The sequence below is a fragment of the Hyposmocoma kahamanoa genome, unplaced genomic scaffold (assembly GCF_003589595.1).
Source record: "Hyposmocoma kahamanoa isolate Upper Pololo Valley unplaced genomic scaffold, ASM358959v1 100021, whole genome shotgun sequence".
Classification (NCBI taxonomy): Eukaryota; Metazoa; Arthropoda; class Insecta; order Lepidoptera; family Cosmopterigidae; genus Hyposmocoma; species Hyposmocoma kahamanoa.
In genome coordinates this window covers 6,697,585-6,716,224 of record NW_020653200.1, presented here as the reverse complement: position 1 = coordinate 6,716,224, position 18,640 = coordinate 6,697,585, and the positions used below count along the sequence as shown (strand labels likewise).

At 34.1% G+C, this 18,640-nt stretch overlaps 1 protein-coding gene across 2 annotated transcripts in view; it reads left to right on the top strand.

Annotated features, from left to right (window-relative positions):
* Window positions 1-15,193, top strand: part of LOC113239834 (UNC93-like protein) — an 85,927-nt gene extending 70,734 nt beyond the window's left edge. For both annotated transcript variants that reach the window (XM_026476988.1, XM_026476979.1), the window contains 6 exons: window positions 7,942-8,629; window positions 8,709-8,937; window positions 11,378-11,543; window positions 12,270-12,537; window positions 13,784-13,980; window positions 14,099-15,193. In XM_026476988.1, coding sequence (XP_026332773.1) covers window positions 7,963-8,629; window positions 8,709-8,937; window positions 11,378-11,543; window positions 12,270-12,537; window positions 13,784-13,980; window positions 14,099-14,221 — 1,650 coding nt within the window. In that variant the 5' untranslated portion in view covers window positions 7,942-7,962 and the 3' untranslated portion in view covers window positions 14,222-15,193. The remainder of the gene's footprint in view (window positions 1-7,941; window positions 8,630-8,708; window positions 8,938-11,377; window positions 11,544-12,269; window positions 12,538-13,783; window positions 13,981-14,098) is intronic.
* Window positions 15,194-18,640: the final 3,447 nt, after the last annotated feature.

Sequence of the window (18,640 nt, the reverse complement as noted above, 5' to 3'; positions counted from 1 at the left end):
ATATTTGTAGTAACATTAGACTGTTGCCTTTAAAATTTAAATCACAAAATATATACAACTTCGGAAAAATTTCGTCAGTGATTTATGAAATAGATAAATATGTTCCTTGGCATATGTACAATATTTTTATAAGAGAGGTACAGAATTCTCTTTCGTGCTGTTGCATGTCAACAGTACGAGATCATCAGGGTTTACAATCACCATGGGGTCCAAGGTCAAGGTTAAATTCTAGGTCCATTTTTGTTTTTAGTTTATATTAATGACTTGGGGTATAAAACACGATAGTATAGTTTGCTTATGATACGTCCTTATTATTTGAAGTTAAAAGCATCAAAGTTCTTATAACGATGTGACCAAAAACGTTGTTCTAAGGTAGTTGATTGGTTTTTAGTTAAAAGCTCGTTTCTTAATGAGAAAAAGCTTATTATGTGAAATTTACATTACCCAATCTTAGACAAACGGTAACGGTCGGTGTCCATTATTAATATACGCTAAATAATAATAATTCGAAAACTAGACTACGACTACCATATTCAACATGAAATGCAAACATGCTGTGATATTGGGATTATGACAACATGAGTGGTTGATAGTTGAATTTATTCTGTATAAAATGACAATATATTTCACTTATATAATGTGAGGGTGTAAGTTGGCATGACACTACACCTTCCTTCCTGTATAGCGCGCTGACACCACACCTTCCTTCTTAAAAATAAAAAAAACTAGAATTGAAAACAATTTTTTTAACTAGTAACATATTTGATATCTTAAGAAAAACAATTAATAAAATGATAGCGTTGTCACAATATGATATTATGAATCAGCTAAATACTGCCAAAGTTCTAAATACAATAATAAAATCTGCAAATTTATAATACACAAAAAAATACACTTATGATTTAAAATTTATGTTAATTATAATGTTACTTTTTCAAAATTATCATTACAAAAATAAACAATGCTTCTGAATGCAATTACAAAAAATAAAAACTACTAACCTAAATAAAACATAAAAACCTTAATCTCTAATACGATTATACATGTGCAAAAAAATTGAATTCAATTATGGCCAAGACAGAATTAAAAGTTACCTACTACTGATTTCTTTAAAAAAATTGTTTCAAATTATATTTTAAAAAATCATTTAAATATAACTTGAACCATTTTTTTTTACAAATGTTTACAAGCAATAAAACAACAAAACGATTTCGATTTGTAAAAACAAAATGGTGTGTGCATTACAAAGTTAGTTAGTTAAGTCACTTGTAAGAAGAAAATAATGAAAAATGTAAATTTAAAAAATGATTAAACACAATTTCACGGACTTCATATTATTTTTTTATATAAAAACAAGAACACAACGAAAACAAGGATAACAATTAAAAAATTAACATTTGTCACTCGTATAAATTAAAAATAAAATTAACCTCTTTTAATTCTAATTTAATAGAATAGGACACCTTTACTTTTTGTTATTAATTTTTATGTGAGTCAATACAATGTAAATTAGTATAAAATAGCGCATAGTCTATACGTATACCTATCAATAGAACATAAAAAAATATTTTTTTAACCGTCTTCAAAAAAGGAGGAGGTTCTCAATTCGACTGTAGGTTGTTTTTTGTATGTATGTTACGCCATTTGTGATTTTTGCCGATTTTGAAGATTCTTTTTTTTTGTTGGGCCCATTTAAATTTGAAGAAAATATCCACCTCTAAGGGTGACACACTAGGAGATGAATCACTTTTGAAGTCAGTTTTTTTAGTACTCTGTACTGAGGTTATTTTAGTAACATAACTAAATATCGGCATTACTGCATTTTACACTTACTTCTGCACGTATCATAAATAAAAGAATAGGTATTGTTAAATAAAGTATCATTTTTCACTTCTGAAATACTGTACTACATACTTTAAGCCTTTGTTTTACCTCAGTATTCCATTATTTTTTTTTGCATAATCATTCTATTTTTCAAAATGCCATACAAAACATATCTAGTCTGGTCTAGTCTTTTTTTTAACCTACGATGTTTCCCTTAAACGTAATGCACCAAAATGTTGTTAAAATTAAGAATAAGAATATAAAATTAAATTAAATAGGCCTTTATTTATCAAACACACACTCATATATATATATATATTTCTTATCATATATATTTATATAGAAAATCACACTATATTATGTATTAATAAATTATGAGCTATCGAAGCCTCGGCATAGCGCTGTTTCTCAGTCTCGCCTGTGTTCTCTGTCGGACATTGTCGGAACATAATTTTGAACAAAAGGTCTACAATAAAACATTTAAAGTATGTTATGTGATAACTAATTTTGAATGAATTTTGATGATTCTTCTTCGTTGGAAAGAGAGCACCTCAGAAGTGGAAATTCTTTTATTCCTATCTCTGCAAAATATCAATTCGATTTGAAACCAATCCTTTATTAACCTTTTCTAAACACGCGAAACAAAATTTAATTCATAACTTCAAACCTTTAAATTCCAACATCATAAAAATCTATATCTATCTCCCGAACTCTTAATATAAATTCTATTTTTCCCATGAAAAATAAATCCAAACTCTATTAATTTATTAATTCTCCAAGAGGTACTCTACTTGTCCTGATTTATCAGACTCTGTTATTGACTTCCGTATCATATCTTTGTCTTTACTGATACTTATTTATTTACCTTCTACTACTCGTAATAATGGTTACCAATCAGTAGTCCGAAATGACATTTTCTAGAAATAACGTTTACTCGGATTTTCATAACCTCGAAAGTAATTTTGAGAGGAAAATGTTTTTTTTTCTTTTAAACCTAACTTAACCTAACCGAACCTTATCGTGTCTTTGCGATAAACATCCAACATATCGTGAAAGAACAACGGTTTCGTTATAATTCGGTTTTCGGTGTAACGAATAACACTATAACGTCTATACATCATCTTTTTTAACCGACTAAAAAAGCAGGAGGTTTTAAATTCGACTGCATTGTTATTTCGGAAAAAAATTCGAGTTCGGGTAACATATCAACCCGTAATAATTTAAAATGGCTACTAGATGATCAGGCCAGGAGCAAAATCTAATTAATATTGTATGTTCCTTTTTACCCGACTGCAGCGGAGCAAAAAGAAGAATTAGGTGAGGTTAGGTAAGACTTTTTAATTGTACATAATTTAATGAAAAAAAAATTTAAAATCATTTCTCATAACACAATATTTGAACTTTATGGGCAACGTACCTAAGTGTACTATCTACTTGTTGACAAAAAGATTGAGATTATTTTCAGCTTAGGATCAAAATTCGTGTAAATTAACTCCTTGTCTTTGTATAAATTTAGACCTGGCCTGCTCCATCTTCAACGACTCCCCCAACTCACACATCTTTTCGTCTTTCTTTGTTGTAAATCTACGCATTGGTTACGGCAGCATTTCCTCCATATTTGTACAGGGTCATTTGTAAAATACTATCAACCTCGCAGGACTATATTCAAACATCACAGACAACACTTTTGTTCCATGACTTTTTACAAAATAATAAATTTACGAAAGATAAACTTTAAAGTTTTTGTTGTACTATCTGACACTTTTTTTATCTGTATTTAGTAGTTTGGTTGTAAGTTGAAACGTGCAAGCGCCTTCGGCGACAACTCCCATCCCGTCACGCATCATCATCAGAGTTATTACTGTTTAGTGCGATTTAATTAAATATATTTATTTTTGTATGCCAGTAAAATGTGAAGAATTACTGAAAATCATGAAACAAAAGTTGTTGTTCATGATGTTAGTAGTAATCATCCAAGGTTGTTAGTATTTTACAAATGTCTGATTTGTAGATATTCTTTATATTCATGTGTTGTTTTCTTAATTTTTAAATCCACTTTTTTCATTTGCTATCTTCTTTTATTTAAAGTTGTCGAAAAAGTTTTATTCTTAATTAAATATATTACTTTCTTTTCACTTTAAGTTTTATGTCACGTTCAAATTCACTTGTTTATAATTCATTATTGGCCACAGGACTGGCTAGTTCGCCATATAATAGGATAATGACAAACTTAGTGGTCGGTAGTTGGTTTTACTCTGGGAATTAAAATATAATTCACTTATATAATGTGAAGGTGTAAGAGAGTGTGAGTATAACGCGCTGACACCACAATCATTGCATTTATGCCAACTAATAGTTGTAATTATTTTGTTCTTCAGTCTTTATTTATATGAAATATACAATATGGGGAAACATACACATGTGTTTATTATTTTAAAGAATGAAACTAATTGGAACATTTGTGGTTTACGTGTTAAAAAGTAAATATTAATTTAAATGTTATCAAGTCTCTTATTGTTTTGGGCTTTTGTAAATGTGTAGAAATTGAAAGAAGAATGTCTCAAGTGTTTCCTTTTATTATAATACTTTACATCAAATAAAAAGAACGAATTACAGCGCTTCGGCAAATGCCTGCAAATTCTATCAATGTATTTTGCGCACCTTAGACACACTATATAGTTAGGTAGGTACTGTCTTGACATAGATATGTATAACGGTAGTAAATATTTTGCTTATCAACAAAAAATGTACATTATTGCTAATCGTCTTGAAGTATAATGAAAAACCCGTGTAGATAACTTGAAACACCGACATGTCATAACAAAAGCGTCTCTACAACTTGTGTAGTTGATAGGTGGGTCTGTTACAAATTACTATCTGTTATAAGAGTACCTAACTTCAGTGACTGGTAAAATTACACAATAGCGCATTGAACGTATCTTATTTGGCCGGCGACACCTATGGAATATAATTACTCGAATGCCGAGCAATACTATCACGGCCGGATAGAGCGGCAGTGCACGCGCGGCTGCTGGGTGACACTACGATTACAATTTGATCCATACAGGCAAATTGTTAAAAACGCGTTACCTGAAAAAGGTGCTGCTATTTTGTTTTTACTTACGCAATCGTATTTTATTTATAAACATTTATATGAATACTGTAAAACGTTAACCCCATTATTCATGCCTCTCCCTATTCAATCATTTCACTGTTCTATATTTTTAATTTTTACTTGGGTACCTATATACCTACACATTATATTTACATGTATTTTTCCGTTTGCAAATATATGTTATAAAAGTAATACATATGTATTATTGAAACAAATACATATTTGTAGTCATTAAAGCATGACTAAAATACCGAATAAATCAACAATATTCATGAAAGACTCATTCAGCACCAAGTGGAAAAAACAACTTCACTCTTACATAATGATTCATAATTTGTGTGTGTGATATTTAATAATCGGCTTGAAATCTTAGAACTACAATGATAATCTGTGTTAGTTCTTTTTCTTTTTATGAACATGCCAGGCTATAACAGAATATCAGCGGCGAGATTTTACAAGAAACACTCCGCCATTGTGCTGAACTACATACCTTTTTATCTAAACTACTAAACACTATTTTTATAATTTTTTTTTATTAATGTGTTGAGATAAATAAACTATTTTATTCTTACTATCTATTTTAGACTTTCGCCTCTCTCAAGACCTAAAAGATTAAATAATAAAATGAGTTTTTAAATGGAAGAGGCGTAGCTATTATTATTACAACATTTATAGGTCTAGAACAATCTCTTACATATTTATATATATATATATTTTGGAAGGATATTGGATTTAAATAAATTACATAATAATAGATTGGTGTGATATAATAGATTTATCCAATGTGTATAGTAATTAGAAACTTTTTTTTTTACATATAATATCAAGTGACGGGACGAACACGTAGTGCGTCGGTTACACGCCAGTCCATAACAGTTGCAGTGCCACTCAGAGCTTTAAATCGCAAAGATCCGAGGGGCACTGCCGCTGCGCCAGTCACTCTGGGGCATAAATTGACAAGTCCCATGTGCCTGTAATTTCACCAGCACCCTTACCCGTCAAAACCGAAACTCAGTAATGCTAACATTACTGCTCGGCGGCAGAAATAGGTAAGGAGCCGGACCATCCTGGACGTAATCTTTCACAAGGAGCTCTACTGCTACTAAACTACAAACAGCAATCGCTGGCGCTGACCTATATATTAATGAAAGTGAGCGCGGTGGAAGAGCAGTAAGTATCCCTTTACCGGGGTAGCCTAACTAAATGCATATTTACCTATGTATACAAAAAACAGCTATGAACAATATTATAATTTCAATTGTTTCGTGTAATCATCGATTGACCTGAATTTTCGAACCAAAAATAAGCTAAAATTCAAATCATATATAAAAATTACCCGAAAATAAATCACAATGCAGCAATCATACGCACAAAATGTCTAAATTCAGTAGTACTTTATAGAAGCTATTAGTATTTTTTACTCAAGCTTCTAAGTCTTACAAGCTCCTGTAATAATGATTCAGGAACTCAGGGTACGCAAAATTTACATATTACTCACTCTGAATTATGGACATATTGTGTAAAACGCTTGCGACAGTTATCAATATTAACGTATTGTAATAAGAATTGTATGCATTGTCAATAAATTTTCATAATTCTTGCACGTAAGTAATCATATAACGTGCAACAAAATAAGGCGGTATTTTTATCATGCGGATTAGGGCGGCAATGGCTTTTTTTTTTAAATTTCTACTCTCCCACCGAGTGTGCACTAGGAACACTACTGCGACCCCAAAATGACGTTTTGATTTTATTTATTACTCACAAGTGAAATGAAAAAACATTGAACCACACGTACGGAACAGTAAATACAAACGTCCAGGCCATTAAAGCCTTCGTCTTCAGCTCGGGCTTGAAAATCACAATGTAGGTACTACTTTCGTTGTTTACATGTCTTTGTCTTTTTAACAAAATAAGTTACATAATTAAGTGTATGGGCCGGTACAGGTTTAAGAGCACATCTATGTCACAAAAGACTCAAATTTAATCCTCTCGCGGTAGCAACGGTCCCACACTCCAAAGTGTCAACCTTGGTGTGCACTTCATTTTTTACATGATACTTGTATTTGAAATGACCACAGTAACAAACAGTCCCTTAACCTTTTTTAACGTACAATAAGGTTGTAAAAAGAGATACAACATAGTAGAACATGACTTTTCTGGAAGTGTCCCATTCACAATCAAGACCATCTGTGGCCAGGTCCTTTTTGCCATATGGCCAGGAAGGATGGCACATCAATACATATTTTGTATGCATTTTGAATCAATGCATGAGTATATTGATCTATCTAATGAAATTATTACGCAAACGGAGTCATAATAGTCGTAGGCATGCAACAGAACCTACTAAAATAGAATTCTAAAATTTAGCCTAATGTTTATTTTAGACCGTTAGCGGTATCATACTTCACAAACATGATGATTATGTCATGACGAAACAGTTTATGAAACGCCCCGCACAATAATAGGGCTGTGTACTCAGCCGATGTTGTCCATCGTAACAATGAACGCGAATCAAATCGTATGTAATTGTTACAAAAACTTCCTCAATGGCGGTGATGGTTAACCGTCCAATTGACGCTTCGAGGCACCATTTCCTTTTTTGTGTATATTAACCATTTACTTCTGGAACCTTTACACATTCTAAATTAAATGCTTAACACATGTGGCACCAGATTGTGTGTACAATCTATGTTATGATATGAGGATCACATTCTTATTTTTAAATAAATTACACATATACTTGTAGGTACTTTTCAACAAACATTAATATATTATACATAAATTCTTGTAATAATTTACAAATTTAAGTTGTATAAAGTTTGTTGAAACTTAAAAAAGTCAGACTTTATAGTCACCTGAATTTGCAGGTACTGTCAATACCACACAACACCTAATTAAGCGTCGTATAAGCGGAATATTGTCAAGATTCGCGTGACACTTGTTGTATTCTATACTTACAATATAAAAGTCCTTATATTACAACTTGTTTTTATTTACAGGGCAAACGAAGGTAACACGGCATGACTGCTACACACGGTGGCGGACGTGAAGACGACCGTCCGGACAAAGATGTGTACACATTTAAAACTGGATTCAAGAACGACGGCTACCAGCACGATCGCGACACGAATGATGATATTGTGAAGCCGCCCCCGCTGCCCACTGAGGAGGACACCTATCCCACGGGAAAAGTTAAACTATCTAGAAACGAAAAATGGAGAATATTGAAAAACGTGGCGGCCGTCAGTGCTGCCTTCATGGTGCAGTTCACTGCGTTCCAGGGTACTGCAAATTTACAATCTACAATCAACGCGGCAGACGGCCTGGGAACTGTCTCTTTGAGCTCGATATACGCAGCGCTCGTCGTATCTTGCATATTCGTACCCACGTTTCTTATTAAGAGGCTAACGGTGAAATGGACCCTGTGTCTGTCTATGTTGTGCTATGCGCCGTACATCGGTGCGCAATTCTATCCCGCGTTCTACACGCTGGTACCAGCTGGAGTGATAGTGGGCTTAGGAGCAGCGCCAATGTGGACCGCCAAAGCTACGTATCTGACGCAAGCAGGAAGTGTCTACGCAAAGTTAACTGATCAGGCCGTCGACGGTATCATCGTGCGGTTCTTCGGGTTTTTCTTCCTTGCTTGGCAAACGGCTGAACTTTGGGGAAATCTGATCTCAAGTTTAGGTGAGTTCTAATTTAATTGGCGTTGTTTAAAAGAAACAAGTGAAACGGTATTTAATCATTAATAATTGGTGTGTTATAGTGTTCTCATCTGGAGTACATAGCAGTGCGAATGCTTCTTCAACGGAGAATACAAGCAAGACACTGCTTTCGTGCGGCGCCAACTTCTGCATGGTCGGAGGCGGGCATCACGATAATCAGAACCTACACCGGCCGCCTGATAGTGAGATCTACGAGATCAGCGCCATCTACCTCTCTTGCGTAGTCGTTGCTGTGCTTATGGTAGCACTCCTCGTCGACCCCCTGTCGAGGTATTAACTTACTTAAGTAAATTTTTCTGAATCTGAATCTGTTCTACCTGCAATATGCTATACCAATACATGAGTAGTGAATGATCACTGCTGGGGTGGTCACATAAGATATAAAATATCACAAACCCACCAGTGAATCATATTTCCTACTAAAAGAAAATGTTTATACAATTCACATTTGAAAGATGTTTAACTATACAGTATATTTATTAATTAAAATATACTTTTGTTATACGTCCACCATCCATATAATAATGATAGGCGTGTGCGACTACCAACGCTTGCGGCCCCGCGTGGTAGCCGTCACGCTAAGCAGCGAGGAATCGTCGGAAGCTGTATCCTTCTTCTACGAGGAGGTAATCTTGTAAAAAGAGGCCGCGGAGCAGTTGTGCGAAGGTGCAGTTGACACGAACCCTCTCCGGCGCAGGCGACGGGGCACAGGGCAAACCCAATTCGTTGCTCGCCTGATTCCCCAGTGAGGCCAGCGACAGGAGACGGGGATCACGGACGGTCTCACTTGTCTGAGGGATGGGTCAAGTACGAGCCGAACGGAGGGTCGACACGTACTTCACCTCACCTCACCTCTTTAGCGCGTCAAACCTGGTGGAAACAGGAGTGGCCGGAGGCGTACTGGTGAATCTGCGGGATCCCATGACGGCCGCAACACCTGTCCAAGAGGGTTAGTACCACATAACTCTTGAGCCTCTCCGGGCTCAAGGATATGCATAAAGCATATCCCCCTCAAAAAGAAAAGAAAAAAAGATGACCAGCGCTATGAACCGCAAGCGACGCACACGACTGGCGCGAAAATATACAAGCCGCGCAACTATGTTTATAAGGATTTACAATACTCATCTTATTATTCTATGAGATCTTGACCTGTAGCGGCGTTAAATTGCGTTAAGTGGAGGAAGGATCGTGAGACCTTTGCCCTACAGTGGGATAGTAACGGCTGAAAAATTAAATTAAAAATAAACATTAAGTTTACTGTAAAATCATAATGAAATAAAATAATCAATTATGAATATTTTCGAATTTGTGCAAGCTTTGCATTAATAATATTGTGCAGAATGAATATTTGGCGCTTTGATTAAAAACTCTACGTCAATATCATACGCAAGTTAACTGTCACATAACGAAGTGCCACCTGATATAACTATGACTAAAAGTATACACTACCCAACACTGCCATAGTTCTGCGATTCAACATTTTGTAGCTTTGCCAATAGCATCAATAGTACTTTCAGGCAAAACTAATTTATTATGACATCCATATACTTATACAAATTATGTATATATCTCGTAATTATATCTATTTACATTTCTTTTTATCAGGTCAAAATAAATATGATTTGCAATTAGCACTTCTGTAGGCAGTTTCAGAGCGACAAGCACTGTTATATATAAATCTATTATTTACTTCTATACGATTTATACATATGTGTACGATAATGAAAATCAGTAAACCTCATAACACTTATCCTGCGTAACTAACATACTATGAGGTTAACTATTATATATAGTATACTGTGAGGTTAACGTGGCCCGAAGCCTTCTTTGAGTAAATAGTGTAAGGATACGTAAGGAAACAAAAATTTATTTTACAACTAAATATTGTGTGATCGAAGACTAGAACTAGGGTTCCCTATAATTCATGATTGCTTTTATACCTTTGTTTACTTAGTATACATATTAATTTTGGGTTTGAATGATTTTTCTTACCATAGTGTGACTTACTCAATTTTTCCTATAATTCCGGAAGAGTTGCACGCTCTGTCGTCACGGATTAACTCAAAAGTCAAAAAAGTTATTACAAAGTCAAGCCTTAATAAGAAACCTGTAACTGGTGACAATCGTTAAATGAATAACCACGAAAATCTTAAAATCTAAAGTTTTGTTATTTTTTATTAAGTGTTTTAAAAAAAACACAAAATACAAAAGTATGAAAAATCTTTTTATTAAATTTGACCAACTTCTGCTGTCCTGATTTTTTCGTCTCGTATGAGATCTTCTTGTAAGGATGATTTCATTATATGAGTATTCTTATAACGAAATCATCCTTATAAGAAGCTGAGTCTATGATCATTAAAAAAATTCATTTTGTATTAAAAACATTTTATGAAATTTGATCAATTTCGGCTATCCCGATTTTTTTTGTGCCATTCAATGAAATTTACATAAACCTGAGTCGATCATCACTAATCATTTTTATGGACAACTTACGCTTGACCATAAAATTTACTATGTCATACAGTTTCCCTATATCTCCCATACTTTAAGATTGCAAAAATTAGAAAACAGGACTTAATGGTTCCTAAAACAGTTTCCTACTATTTTCTATGGTTTCGGACTTCCCCACACAGTCCCATTTTAATAAAATGTATGAGCGATTAATTTATCTCTTATCACTGATTTCACGTTATTATCAATAAATAAACAGGTATGGTGAGAAACAGAGGAAGGCGGATCCTTCTAAGGAGCTGTCAGGTATCCAGTTGCTTTCAGCAACTGCCTATCAGCTGAAGAAGCCAAACCAACAACTACTGATTCCCATCACCCTTTGGATAGGAATGGAACAGGCTTTCATTGGAGCAGATTACACACAGGTAATTGGAATATTTCTTTGCATAGTCACTAGTTTTATTTAAAGTCAGTTTAAAAGTATACACATAGAAAAATATACATAATTTCAATAAGAAAGAAGATATCCATAATATTAACCTTAGACTCATGGTACCATGATTTCGTTTAACCAAGGTAAACGACTCTTTTATGGGGAATTGTATACGTTTAAACAATAAGATTCGGAGCATATATTAGATTACCATTTCTTAAGATTACAAACTACAGTAAAAATATTTTGATTGAAAAGTCATATTACAAAATTGAAGACTACGTGTTAGATAAAGATGTGTGGAAAGACGACAAGGCTCTAGATTGCACACAAATTTGATTCAAAGCATATTCCATAGCATTTAAGTTTATTTGAAAAGAGCAATCCCTAGAGTTTCTTGCTCGTTCTTCTCAGGGAAGTCAGCGTAGTGAACGAGTAGTCGCTTAAATATGACGTTTTCAAGTGTATAAGGAATAAATAATTCTTAGGCTTTGACTTTGACTTCTACGTATTTACGTTCAAACTGTGAAACTTGTATCAGTACCTTTATTTATTGCAAAATGTAATTCCGCTGAGGCTAAATTTAAAATTTCGTTTTGTTGTAAAAAAGTATCGGTAACTGCTTTTTGATTGGGCTTAATATCCCGTACGTCACGTCCCATACGTAAATAAAATAAATAGAATAAATAGAATAAATAAGTAATGCTTTATTTTGTAGGCATATGTATCCTGCGCGCTTGGCATACGCTCCATCGGCTACGTGATGATATGCTTCGGTGTTGTCAACGCAATATGTTCCCTAGTCTTCGGTTCTGCTATGAAGTACATCGGGAGGTTTCCCATCCTGATCATGGGTGCAGGTCTACATCTCGGCCTAATCGTCTGGCTGCTCATCTGGAGACCCAACCCTGACTCACCAAGCACCTTCTTTGTGATCTCGAGCCTGTGGGGAGTCGGTGACGCTGTTTGGCAGACCCAAGTCAACGGTAAGTTTCTTCTAAGAAGATAAGAAAATTTAATTATCGAATCGAGTTTTTATCGCCTTAAGAGACACCTGTGAGAGACCTATGAATCTTGTCATTCACGTGACCATTTTATGCAATATTTGCAAAGCATCTAATCCTATCGTATTAGTGATACAAAAACAGCTCCTTGTGTAAGAGTTAGTACAGGGAAGCACTGCCACCTTACATATTTCTGTCGCTAAGCAGTATTATGCGCATTACTGCGTTCAGGTTTTGAAGGGTAAGGATGTTGATGAAATTACAGGCACATGGGACTTGTCAACTTATGTCTCAGGGTGACAGGCGCAGTGGCAATGCCCCTCAAATCTTTGCGATTTAAAGCTCGCGAGTGGAACTGCAACTGTTGTGGACAGGAGTGTATCTTCATTTGATTTTCATAATCTATTATGTGTAGATACGAGTACCTTCTTGGATGACTAAAATATACAAAAGACAGACCTTGCCAGTTGTTTATTTTTATGAAACTGTTTTTGTTAGGCAAGTGATTGATGAAGTTAGTGTATTCCTGTCATAAGTATTTCATGTAGTAAATTTGGCTTTTATCACAAATCTATCAATGACAACGTACCTTTATAGTAATCCTTGTACGTACAAACCGTTTTGGCTGGTGATGTTGAATAATGGACATAAGATTATTTGTTGACGTACCTACTTAGCTGTGTTCTTAAACGTAGCTAGCTTACTCAACCTGTAACAGATAATTTTATTACATTAATGACTCTATTAAACATACCTAAGTATCTAGCTCACGTGTATAGATACGGCACGTTTTTATCACAGCTCCTCGTTTTCTAAGCGAATAAGTTCAGAAATGACATAAATACCAACAATTTGATATAATCTTGCATAATTTACTACATGACTTATGCTATGGCATTTATAACTTGATATGGATAGATACAAAGACGGGCAAAATGTTTTACTTTTAAATGCCTTTAAAATGTTCCTTAACACAAATGGCCTGTGGTTTTGGGAACAGAAGACCTAGAGAACCTAACAAGAAAATACCTGACATGCTCTGTAGCCACGCTACCCTATATTTTAATTATGAGATTACCCATTGTAAAGTTCGGCTGACGTACATGTATTTCTTTTTTTACCAAGTACGTCAGCCGTATATTACAGTGCGTAAAATCATAATAAAAAAGTAGAGTGGTGTGGCTACAGAGCATGACACGAAATTACGATCAATTTGATTTTGTTTTAGGTCTATATGGTGTGTTGTTCCGACGCAACAAGGAAGCTGCTTTCTCCAACTACCGTCTGTGGGAGAGTGCAGGGTTCGTAGTCGCGTACGCTTACTCCACGCACCTATGCGCCAAGATGAAGCTCTATGTCATGATGGTCGTCCTCCTCGTCGGTGTTGCCGGTTACATCATCGTTGAAATACTACATAAGCGAAAGGTGTGAATCTTCGAATTATAGACGCAATCAGTTTCCACTACACTCAGCTACGAGTACAAATGTATGGATACATACTATGACTGAAATCTGTTATTATATACGAAAACTTATGTTTCAGGCTCGACGGCTAAAGGCGATTGCGGAGGACCCTGCTATAGCCGCCGAAGCAGCTAAACAGCCGCCAGAGGAGGACGATGAAAAGGATGAAATCGACGACGAGATCATCATCACTCACCTGTAGAGCATTTTGAGTCGCGCAGTCTCGATTCCAATACACAGCTTTTGTTAAACCAAACATAAACATTCAACCTTTGGAGTTGGGATTCGATATTAGACCAAGGGAATTTACCAGCCCGCGTAGCCCGCGTTCGAACAACCCTAGGCCGAACGCACGCACACATGCCATACACCCATTTTATAGGTACAAGTTCACCGAGCTAGATGAGTTATAATTACGATCGTAATCTCGAATTTATTTAGAAATATTATTGTAACCAATAGATAAGTGCTTACCTTATTAGAATTCGAAATAAAAAGTAAAGACTTCCAAGTACAAATTTTAATGGTTCATCCAAATGTATTTATTGGGACGGTAAGTTGTATTTGTTGCGACTTCTTTCAGATCCGCATAAAATTGGTTTCGATTTTTCTTGGTTATAAGAAAAATACACTTTCGAACATTAATGCGAATATAAAATGACATGAATTTTCAATCTTCTTTATTCACAAAATCAATGAGTACTAATAGAGAGTACAAAAGTGTATCAGGAATTTGTAAATCATTTGATTAAACCTCCGTTATTTGATCTACAATTTTAACTCTGTACTAAATCTTTTATAGTAGTTTTGAGTTCTTTTGTCCGTATATAATTGTAAAATACTTTAACAACGGGAAAAGTATACTCACTTCACAACAGGTGATTACTTGTGACGGTAGATCTATGTAATTGTTGAGTATTACTTATACTTACTACGTTTGACAATATAGTATATTGGGTATGTTATACCTCTTATAATTCGTATTTTACAGCAAGTTTGAGAAACATTTAACTTGCTGTAAAGTAGATGTTACTTCATTATTTCATAGACCAGAGTTTTATTTTAACTCATGATCTTCGCTGTTGGCAAATAAGTTTTTTTGTGTAAAGAAATAACAATGACATAATATGGAATTTATTTATTTTATATTTTATTATAGGTAAATTGCTTATAGCTGGATGGAAGTTGACTCATTGTAATAATGGGGTTGCAAAGGCAAGAGTTTTAAAAGACTGCCCGTTTTTTAACATATTGATTTATCGGAGCGCCCTTCTATATATTAGTATTTCTATTTATAAATAGGGTGTAAAAAAGTGCAATTATGCTTTCATCCACGTCACTAAACAATATTAGCCAAAAATAAAATTTATACTCGAATTTTTATTATCTTCCCATACCATTTGTAATTGTACAAAAGGTTGTAGTCTCGATGTATATATATCGAGACAACAACCCTCTATGTGCATATATACATATATATTTATATCTCTGGCTAATGTTTAGTGCCTTAGAAATTTTCATATACGAAAAATATCATCTTTTCGGACGCTTGTACAAAATATTCAACGTCTGTTGTTACTATATTACATTGTTTTAATCATGCTTACAAAATCTAAATTATATCGGATATACGTATACATTTGTTGATATTACTTGAAATATAGATAAAATACATATCTATTACGAAATTTATTTATAGTTGAATTAAGATTGGGTAATTTTTTTACGTATTTTGTTAGAATTTTTCAGATTATTATTATACACAATCACAGTAGAGAATTACTTTATATTTAATGTACCCTAGATCAAATAAATTAACATAATGGAATCAAGCTTATAAATAGTTATAAAAAAAACATAATTATAGCGCCTTCAAAGCTGAAATGTTCCAAAGCACTGAAAAATTCAACGTGTTTCTGAAACATTAAGTTTTGAGCGACTTGTATTATTAAGTATTATACATTGGTATCTGTAAAATTGTTTGAAAAATTGTAACTAGCGATTTTATTAGAAACACTTTACTTTTGTTAAAATTATTCGAAAGGGATAATTTAGTACAGGAGAAAATGTTATGTGTTTTACTCTATTGTTACGCACTTTCCACTACGTGTTGTTGTAAATGTAATCCCTTATCGAATAGCTTTTACATTTATGTTGTTTGCCTCAAAATCACTGCAAGACTATGATAACTATCCAGTGAGGTTTTATAAGAACACACCATAAACCTAAATACCATCTTTGATAAATAGCCTATGCTTATAATATACATATATTTCTGGGGTGATATGTTCCGCTGAATGAAATTATATACGTTGCCAAAGTTTTACCAGCTGTTAGGTAGGTAAGAAGGGATAGGTTTTTGAAATGCTTTGTGATGACTATAAATATATGGCCAATCGTATTTTTTTCTCTTAATTATGAATGGTCATATCTTAGTGGTATCTATTTGGTAAATGTTAAAAGGTCCGGTGCAATTAAGAAAGTTTTCAGTGATTTAAGGGCAGGCGCTTGTCACATCTGTCTAAATTTTATTAAAAACTAATGTATTCGATTCGCGATTAAATGGGAAATTCAAACGAAGAGCTTAATTGCGCGTCATAGGCCAGACTCGTTCTACATTTTTTCTTAAGAACAAATTTGTAATGTTATATTATTTCTTGTATCAATGGAACTAACATTGTAGGTGGTACTTATAGAAGTTATGAGATTAAGATGTGACAAGCACCTTACTTGCGTGGATATAGTCAGGCTTGTACTCTCCAAGAAACTATTGCTCACAAACAATCAATTCATTTTGATCACTATATACTTATGTATAAATTTCACTATAACTTGAAATTAACAACTATCCCAATGATAGAATTAGTATATAATTTACCGGAAAATAATTCCTGAAATACATATATAGAAACCCTTGATTTGTTGGTGTAAATATTTCTTGGTGCGAACAAACCGTTATAATGATATGAAATGTACCACTGGTAGGGTAACAAAACCACGTGATAATTAATAGTAGAAACATACAGTAAGAATTATATTAGTGTAAATTAAATTTGAATTAGCTGTAGTGAGCAACTACATAAATATAAACAAGAATTGCTATATGCTTAGGAATACACTTATTTTTGTTTGATTAATTAGATAGAAGTTTATGTTATTTTATTAATGATGTCATATAAGTTTGTGATGAAAATAAACGTACTTAGAAATTGTTTGGTCAAAAAATTGAGTCTTATTTACTTATCTTATTTACAAGTCGCAAAAGTAATGTTCAACAATGTAGCACGAAACACAATTTTACCCGGAATCATGCGGAGCTACTTTGATTTAGCCGTAGGTTGACCTAGATAATATATTTCATAATTTCTGATAGCCGGCTTATGAAATTTACTCTACCAATACCGTTATAACATAATGTATGTATGTTGCCATAAAAGGCATACAGTGCGATATATAATAAGCACACTATTCAACAAAATCTAGGAAACAAGCCAATTATATTTACTTATTATTTTTAACCGACTTTAAAAAAGGAGGAGATTCTCAATTCGACTGTATGTTCCTTTTTTTATATGTATGTTACGCGATAACTCCGGTATTTGTGAACCGATTTTCATGATTCTTTTTTGTTGGAAACAAAAATTTTTTTTTTGTTGGTACTTCCATAGTGGTCCCATTCCATTTTGAAGAAAATCATCCACCTCGAAGGGTTCTGTTCACGCATGAAAATTCATTTTTATAAATAGCGCCTAACTTTAATTTAGGAGCAATTACTTTTATGGTTGATCTTGCTAATTCTCCAATTCAAGGTGTTTTTCTCTCAATATACTTTGAGTAGTGAGAACCGATTTTTATTATCTCCAGTGTCAAGTCCTGTATAGTGGCGGGGATATTTCAATAAAACTTAGCAAATAGACGTAATTCCACGTACTTTTGAGGTCGGTTTTTTTTAGTACGCTGTACTGAGATTATAAAAAAATACTGGCCACTGAAATGTATAAATGTACCCAAATTAAAAGCGTGTTAAATAATAGCTAGGAGCGTCGCGGCTCGCGCCCTCGGATTATGGATATGTTGGAAACTGGGCGCACATTCATACTAAAGCGGATATGATAATTTGGGCTGGAATTCGTCGAGATGGAAGAATTTTCTCAATTCTCAAAATCTCATTTGGATATAAGGCAATTTGAATGCGGAATTATACTCCGACGAAATCGTGACACCCGTGGTAATCCGTCACCGAATGCAGAGCGGCCAAGATTTGAGAGAGATAATGCAAGGTCACACACTGCAAGGTTGCGATGTAGAAAAGAATATGTTCCGGGAGTACGTGTCACGTTGTTACAATGCCCTGCTCAGTCGGCCGACCTCAATCCCATTGAGCATGCATAGGATTTGGGCGGGAGAAAATCATTCAGTGATCTTCCCTAAAATTTGACACATGACTTTTAATAATAATAATAAATGGTTCTGCTCGATACGGCACGTATTGTACGCCGGTTCTTGAGCCCGAGTCCCTGACCCAGGTAGCATGTGGAATTGCCAGGGACTACCACCTATCGAATCCGACCGGTTCGAAGGAATTTTTTCTGAGTGTTAGATCTTTGTATTAATAATTATA